Source organism: Pseudopipra pipra, chromosome 17, assembly GCF_036250125.1.
Source record: "Pseudopipra pipra isolate bDixPip1 chromosome 17, bDixPip1.hap1, whole genome shotgun sequence".
Taxonomy (NCBI): Eukaryota; Metazoa; Chordata; class Aves; order Passeriformes; family Pipridae; genus Pseudopipra; species Pseudopipra pipra.
In genome coordinates this window covers 5,987,898-5,996,002 of record NC_087565.1, presented here as the reverse complement: position 1 = coordinate 5,996,002, position 8,105 = coordinate 5,987,898, and the positions used below count along the sequence as shown (strand labels likewise).

The 8,105-nt window shown below is 48.2% G+C and overlaps 1 protein-coding gene across 2 annotated transcripts; it reads right to left on the bottom strand.

The window, feature by feature from the left end:
- Nucleotides 1–1,053: 1,053 nt before the first annotated feature.
- HRH3 (histamine receptor H3) lies at nucleotides 1,054–5,205 on the bottom strand. 2 transcript variants are annotated; one of them, XM_064674074.1, is made up of 3 exons: nucleotides 4,672–5,205; nucleotides 4,196–4,362; nucleotides 1,054–3,277 (listed from the first exon to the last, which is right to left on the bottom strand). In XM_064674074.1, the coding sequence occupies exons 1-3, from the start codon at nucleotides 5,051–5,053 to the stop codon at nucleotides 2,399–2,401; spliced, it is 1,428 nt and encodes a 475-aa protein (XP_064530144.1). In that variant the 5' UTR covers nucleotides 5,054–5,205; the 3' UTR covers nucleotides 1,054–2,398. The 2 variants fall into 2 exon arrangements, with proteins under 2 accessions (XP_064530144.1, XP_064530145.1); XM_064674075.1 differs by having other exon boundaries at nucleotides 4,668–4,893.
- Between the last annotated feature and the right edge of the window lie 2,900 nt (nucleotides 5,206–8,105).

Here is an 8,105-nt window from a genome sequence, read left to right as displayed (position 1 = left end):
AGGTCTTCTTTCCTGGTTGTTGAAAACAGGTCCTGCCTGCTCTGTTTATGCCTAGACAATAGGAAAGAGGCATTTTTTTTAGCAGGTATGGTAATATAAATTATACACAGATGTTTTGCTGGGCTAGTTGACAGGCAGCCCTGCCTTGTCTAGAGTGGTTATGCATTTTCACAGTTCTTATTTGATTATGCCGAGAAACTCCCTAGTCCCTACCTCTTCCAAATGCATATAGACATTTATATTCTGAACACTAAAAATCAGCAGAATTCAAATACTCTTTTAAGCATGTTTGAATTAGTCATCAGCTACTCTGAAACTTCTCGACCAGCTCAGAACATTTTCAGTATGAAAACCAGGCTCAGGTGTGACTTCATGTCCAGGCATAAGTAGTTATTTTTCTTTTTTATTTGGCAAGGCAAGAGCTTTTATTTCAGGAAGGAATATAAGTACCTTCCCTGCAAAATCCACTAATGAATAAAATTACTTTCAGCCAAGTGTAGATAATTCTGCCCATATAGAGGTCAGAGACCATGAAAATACTGTGCAAAAGGCTCACAATGAAATATGTCCATTTCTTCACTCTTTGGGAAATGAAGGTGTAACAACCAGTACCTTTTTATCAGACTCAATAGTCTAGTAGTCCCCCCTCTCCTGATGAACAAAGGAAGAGAATCACAGCTGGAAACTGGTGCCTTGGTCGCGTTATAACTCTTTCGTTTTTAGGCAGGCCAGTGGGTTTTGTAAGTCACAGGAAGAATTAGTGTTAATGTAACTCGGAGTTAGTGTTAATGTTAATCTCAGTTGCATGTAACATGCTCTGGAAAACACCCCAGGTTGGAGAAAATTGAGTGGTGTGCACTCTCCACACCCTCAGTGTGCTGTCAGCAGCCTGCTAAGCAGAGGTAAGAGACACTCAGCTGTCTTGGGAGCTGTTTTTTTTGTGAGGTTCATAGGCTTACCTGCCTCCTCTGGCAAATCCATAAATGTTTTACTTCCAGTTGGATTTTATCATTCCCACCAACACCTTGTTTACCATAAAATATTCAGCAAAGCTTCATATAAAAATACTTTATTATGGTTTTCGGAAGGGAACAGACAGAAGGGAAAGGTACGAGCATCCTGTCAATTCACAGTACATTTCAAAGGGTACATTTTAACCCATATATAAACAAACTGACAGAACATGTCACAAGACTGAAACATCATATACACAAGACAAGTCATCATTTAAATCCTGACTTCTGATGACAATACTGATCTACTTAACAAATATCACTGGAATACAGTTGGATGGCATTTTCTTTTACTCCTAGCGGCAGCCAAAAAGCAGTTTGCTTGCAACAGCGAGGTGTAATTGGCAATCACAACATCATAAGCTTTTGGGTACTACTTTACAGCATTTGGGCTTCTATTTGTAAATGTAGTTTTCAGACTTATGATCTTGAGCTTTCCCTGCGCAATATTGTTAAATATGAGCGTTTGCCACGGCAACTAAATACATGTTTGTGTTACCACATCACTGAGCAGTGCCAACAGAGATGGGCAGTGGAAGTCATCTGCTTTTTGGTCATACTCCGTGCCCAAAGAGGTTACAGAACACACGGGCAGGTGTGATGAAGCATGAGATGGGAAGCAGAGATAAAATGCCCAAGATTTTATGTTAAAACCAAGGCTAGAGCCCCTGGTCTCCTGAATCTGGTGCTCTGCCTGTGGAATTAGTTGACTGCTTTGAAAAAATTAAGAAATTAAAGAATTGATGCTCATGTTGACTGATTATGTTGATCTCCATCCAAGTGATGTATTTTAAAAGGAAGAATGCAAATGTTCTGAATCTTGCTAAAATTCCCCACTTCTTGGGGAGCGGAAGGGACATCTATTGCACTCCGTGGAATAGGGATCCAGATTATGGCTGCAGCTGCTGTAGCAAAAAGGATAAACGAGGTGTTTCCTCCGTGTAATATCTTAAGAAAAAACACTCCCATTTATGGGAAAAATCAGGTCTGCAAACAGCTAAACTGTATTTTAGTGCAATGGTTTAAAGTCAGATATTAATTTTTTAGCTTTTATTTTTTCGTTTCCATTTTTCTTTATTTTAGCAAGATGCTGGTGCTGCTCAGCCTGACTAGGTGGCAGCAGAGCTCTTTTGTGGCACCTGCAAGTGGCGGACACAGACTTCACCGTCTGTGGTTAATGTCAAAAAAACAAACCCTTTACCCTCCTATGCTGTGGGATTTTGTTGTTGATGAACTAGAATAAATTAACAGTGGTCTTCCTGCTGCCTTTCTCACCTGCCCCAGACCACTGCTCCCAGGTTCTTCCAAGGAAGGAAGCTGCATTCCTACACCAATGCTGGAGTATTAAACCAAGACTCTTCTCATCCTCACACAGGGCTTCGCTTTCAGCAGTTCTGAAGGGCATCATGAGGTTGAATCTTCAGCTTCTTGGGACAGAGGAGTTTAATAAAAGCCCTTCTGAAGCTGTAGTGGCAGAGAGGGTATAGGACAGGGTTGATGGCCGAGTTGATCCACAGCAGCCAAAAGGAAGTCTCGTACCAGTACTCAGAGATGCAGTGGCCGTGGCAGCCAGCACGGATGATCATCAGGAGAGTGTATGGTGCCCAGCAAATCCCAAAAATGCCCACGATGATTGCCAGGGATTTGGCCACTTTCTTGTCTCTAGAGAGCCTGAAGTGTTGAGTCGTGCTCTGGGACACGACCTTCATCCGTTTCTCTAAGGACGGAGTGGATGCTGAATTTTTACAGCTCTTTTTGTTGCAACACCTGGGTTTCCCAGAGCTCTCTGAGCTTGTTGTCAGCACATCTTTGGCACCCAGGCTAGAAGTGGAGGCTGTTGCTTGAGCTTTACTCTTAGAGAGGTCGAGGGTTTCAGCTGACTCCTTCTGCTCCCACTTAGAGCATTTCAAAGAAAGCTTTGCTTCTGGGCTCGTTTCCATCTCTTCAGTGAAGGACTGGTTGTGCACTTCATGGAAAATATCCAGGCGTATCTTGGTACGCTTCTGTATGTTCAGGTAAATGCTCAGGTTGAAAAACATTACACTGATGAAAGGGGTGAAAAACTCCAGGGTAGAGGCTGTCATGAGAAAATACCAGTTGTAGAAAAACTCAGCGTAGCACTCCCCAGTGGGAATGATGCTCCGGCCTGATATGTACTCCCAGCTGATAATGGCAGGTCCGTACAGCAGGAATGCCAACACCCACACCATCACCATCTTCAGCACTGCTTGCTTGGTGTTGCCTTGCTGGGCTCTGTAAGCGACCTGCAAGAGGAAAACCTTTTCTTAAGGATGGTCACACACCCCAGCTGGTTGAGGCTCCTCACAAATGAGCCGGTAGCGTTCCTGGTAAAGTTGCTAGGCAATACCCCGGCAGTTTAATAAGCTCATATGCCTTAGGCAACAGGAGCAATTGCTAGATAAATCAAACTCTTGCAGGGAAGATTTAGAACGCTCATTTTGCAGCTCTGAAATGTGGTGTCTGCTTAGTGGAAATGTACTGACTCGGTTGGAGCCCAGCAGTCACCTGCACCCACCACTTGCCTGAGCTGTCCCCAGCTACTCCCTGTAACTCCCAGGGAGATGCATGCATCAAACTCCTGGGCAAAGCAGGCATTCAGCTCTGGCTCCCTCTGAGCCTTGTGGCTACTCTGTGTTGTATTTGGAGTCAGGGAAGGAGCAAACAGGAATGGATCAGATCTGCCTGTGGTGAAATGCTCGTTGCCTGCTCATGACGGGATGAGCATTTTTATCTCCCCACATACCCAGAGACCTCGGGACTGTGCCCTGCCAAGGCTGGCACTGCAATCTACTGCCTTGGTAGCCAGGGAGAAGCTGTGAGTCTGACTGCAAACCACTTGTTCATCCTGGTGATGATAAGCCCCTGCAAGTTAGTAATAGGTCTGCTTACCTTGCTGGCTCCCTTGTACAATACTATCCTGTCATCTGGGAAGGGAACACCTGCACAACGGGGTCTGAGGCTTAAGTGATTTAATTATGCCAGGAATACTAATCTGAAACCAGAGCTGAATTATGTATTTGTGGATAATTATTGCTTTCCATCACCAGGCTGAAAGATTCATAATTTCTAGAGGATTTAAAAGCTTTTAATTATTGCAGAGAATCTGGAGGATAAGGCAGAAAGAGAGTTGTTTCCCTCTCAGCTGCCATGACAGGACTCACCGCTCTTGTCACCGAGAGGAATCTGTCATAGCTAATTAGCACGATGTTGAAGACCGAAGAGGTGCAGAGCAGGTAATCAACTACAAGCCAGAGTTTGCAGAGGCTTTTCCCGAAGATCCATCTCCCCGTCAGCACATAGGGCACGTACAGGGGGATGCAGAAGGCACCTGCAACCGGACGGGTACGTTCTCGTTGAGAAGAGGGGTGTCTGCAGCGTGGGTGCCCACGGGGAGAGCCGCAGGTGCCGCGCTGGGACCGCGGGACCCGCCGGGGGCGGCGGGAGGGGACGCCGGGACCGCGGGAGGGTGTCGGGGGGCGGGAGCGGGGCACGGCCGAGGGGACCCGCGGTGCCGGTGGGACAGGAGGGTGCAGGGGTGCCGGGCAGGAGGAGCCCCGGGCGCCGCTGCCCGTCCCGCCGCCAAGTTGCCGGCGGTCCTTGCGGGACGCGGGGCCCGCGGGGGCGGCACTTTACCTACTAGGAAATCCGAGATGGCCAGGTTGAGGAGAAAGAAGTTGTTCTGGGTGCGCAGGCTGGAGTCCGCCACGAAGGCGAGCATCACCAGCGCGTTGCCGGCCACGGTGACGGCGATGAGCAGGGCCATGAGCGCGGCCAGCGCCGCCGTGCCCGCGGCCGCGAAGCGCCCGGCGGCGGCCGAGCCGTTCAGCGCCCCGCCGCTCTCCATGGCCCCGCCGCTCCACCGCCGCGCCGTCGCCGCGGGACTGCTGCCCCTCCCCGCCCCGCCCGCCTCCCGCCCCGCCAGCATCCCCGCATACTCCCCCAGAGCAGCCCCGAATCCCCCGGAGCATCCCTGCATCCCTACAGAGCATGCCTGAATCCCCCCAAGCATCTCTGAGCATCCTTACGTTCTCCCTTGCCCTCTCAATACTGAAGCACCCCTGTATTACCCCAGAACGTTCCTACATTCCTCCAGAGCATCCCTGAATCCCTACACAGCAAACCCGAGCATCCCCACGTTCTCCCTTCCCCTCTCAATCCGGGAGCATCCTTGCTTTACCCTGGAGCATCCCTGCATCCCTGAAGAGCATCCCTGAATCTCTCCAGAACATCCCTGAATCCTCCAGACCATTCTCTCCCATTCCTCTTTCCCCTCTCAGCCTGGGAGCATCACTGCATTACCTCAGAGTATCCTTGCCCCCACCCACAGAGCATCTCTACATTCCTCCTTCCCCTCTCAACTCAGGAGAATCCTTGAATTCTCCCAGAGCATCCTTGCATTTTGCACAGCAACATTCCTACATCTTCCCAAAGCATCCCCCAAGACAGAGGCCAGGAGGAGTGCTTATGATTCCTGCCGTGGGGACTGTGCCTTAGTGAGAGAAGCAGAGGTCGAGGCTTCACTTGCCTTTTAATCAGAGGCAACCAGGAGGGCTCCCTGGGCAGGTGGAGAGTGGAGGGTGATACTTTTGCCTGTGCCCCTCATGGGTGGCAGGAGGAAGATGCAGACTATGTCACTTGGTCTGCAAACCAGGGAGTCCTTGCTCCCAGCCCCAGCTCCAGGGAGGCAGTTAATGATCCCTCCTCCCTCCGCTTGTTCAGCTTTTTGTGCCTTTTTTCTGAGTACTTGCTTTGTTTGGTGATACTGCAGGATGAAATTACCCACAGCTGTACAACCCCTACACATGGTCCATGCTCCAGACCTCAGGAGTGGAAATGTCACGAGTATCATGTCACTGGGCAGGATCAGCTCCACAATCAGCACTTCTGGAGCTCGTCACAGGGATGTGCAGAGTAGCAACGCTGGAAACCAGAGAACGATACTGGCTGGAGCCCTTGGCCAAGCACTCCTCTTTCTGGAGAAGTCTGGTAAGTCGTGTGAGTCTGTGAGGAACAGATAAAAAAGCAAAGCAAGAAAATTGTGCAAACCTAGAAACATGTTTGAAGCTAATACCCAGGGGTTTTGCCACCTTCTGATTGCTCCAAAAGCTATTTTCACATCAGGAACTGCTACAGCCTCACTGCATTTCTCTTCAAACCCACTACCAGAGCCACTGTCTTGATAGCAGTGTCTGATCCTGCTGGGAGGAGGGTGAGAGGGCTCTCGGTCTCCGCTGCTGCTGTGTCCTGACAGAGGATGTCACTGTGGGCTCGTGGGAGCCGCGGGTGAGAGAGCTGAGGATGCCGTGGAAACTCCTGGTCAATGGGAGAACGGCTTTGAGGAACTTCATATGTGGCTTTAGCACTGCTTTGAGGATAATCAGATTTAACAAGGCACCTGGCTGCCTTCCCTGCAGGGTGGTGAGCAGCCTGGCTGGGCAGCCACAGAGGAGAGGACCTGAATTTTATGCCTATCAGCACAGATGTGACGGAGAAACAGCTTTTTGGTAACCCTCATGATGTTTAATGAACCCATGCACTGCTTTCATTGTGCAGCTGTTTGTGATCTGGCGTATTTGTAATCTCTAGCCACTCAGTCAAACGTTAGTATTCATTGAAATGTTTACAAATTCCAAATTACTGTGTGCATGCTGCAGTGTTATCCCTAAGAGCTGTCTGCTGTTTCTTAGCTGCCATTCATTATACAGAGTTTTCACTGTCTGGATAGGAGGCAAAAACCATCCTTTGTGCCTAAGGCGATTTATAAAGTGATACAATGTAAAGTGGGCAAATCACAGTTATTGTTTATTCAGAGTAAATTGCCAGGATTGTTAGATAAATAAGAGGTGACAGAGCTGGTCCTGATGTTTCTCTCTTGCTTCAGCAGACAGGACACATATATTTCTAATATATTTCAGGAAACGTGCTATCTTGGTAATAAAAGAAATCACCCAGCCTGAAGGGGTGGTTACAACAGGTCACATACAGAAATGAAGGCAGATGGTATGATAGCTAATGCCTGGACCTGGCTTATTCAGTACATATGCCATGTAGATATTCCATATGAGCCTAAGTACTCATGTATTTCATATAGGGTGTATTCATCACCCTGCAGTCACGCCATGGAGTCCTCTCCTTGGTTAAGAGGCTGCCACAGACTCAGAGCCTTAATCCTTGTGGAAGTACAGGGGACAAAATTGGATCTTTCCAGAGGGTCAGAGTTGCAGTTCAGCTCCAAGCTCTCCTGAGCCTGGTTTCTGTTTATTCCAAGGTTGTGCCTGAGAAGCAGGGACTGAGGGTGGCAGATCACAGAATGGTTGAGGCTGGAAGGCATTTCTTGAGATTTCTTAGGCCAACTCCTCTGCTGAAGCAGGGTCAGATGCAGCAGGTTGACCAGGATGTCTGGTCAGGGTTTGAATATCTCCAGCAAAGAAGACTCCATAACATATCTCCAGACAATCTGTTCCAGACTGCCCTCACAGTCAAAATGTCTTCTTTTGTCTGCTTCCTTTCTGTACTGAAAAGTACATGGGCTTGTCTGACATGAAGCTGCCACAAACCTGGATTCTGTGGGGAAATCATAGGGGAAAAAAGCTTATAGATCAGTAAAAATAGATTCCAGTGCTGTTGGAGGGCTGCTTATTTTTTCCAACCTTTTGTGGAGGAATCTGCACTTTGGTAAGTTTAGATATGCATCATTGCAATTACACAGGGAAGACAGCTGTGTCCTGAAATCAGGGGTTATGGAAATCAGAAGACACATTAGCATCAGTAACCATTAATGAGGAAACAAGAGCTTTTTTGACACCTTCTCTTTGTTCTGTGGCTGTCTTTCCATTTCCATGGAGGCAGAGTTTCCACACTGAGGAGTTTGCCCTTCCAGGGGCAGTGAGGATCTGCAGGGCTGAAGGCAGCACAAGCTCCAAACCTCCAGACGAAGTGTTGTAACTGCTATGCACAAATCATAGTTTTTCCATTGCTTACTTCTGTCCCAGGGAGCCAGTTTGCCTGTGAAACAAACTTTAAAGAAAGAGATGATTAAAAAACCTCTTTGTGTTCACATCTTTACTGATG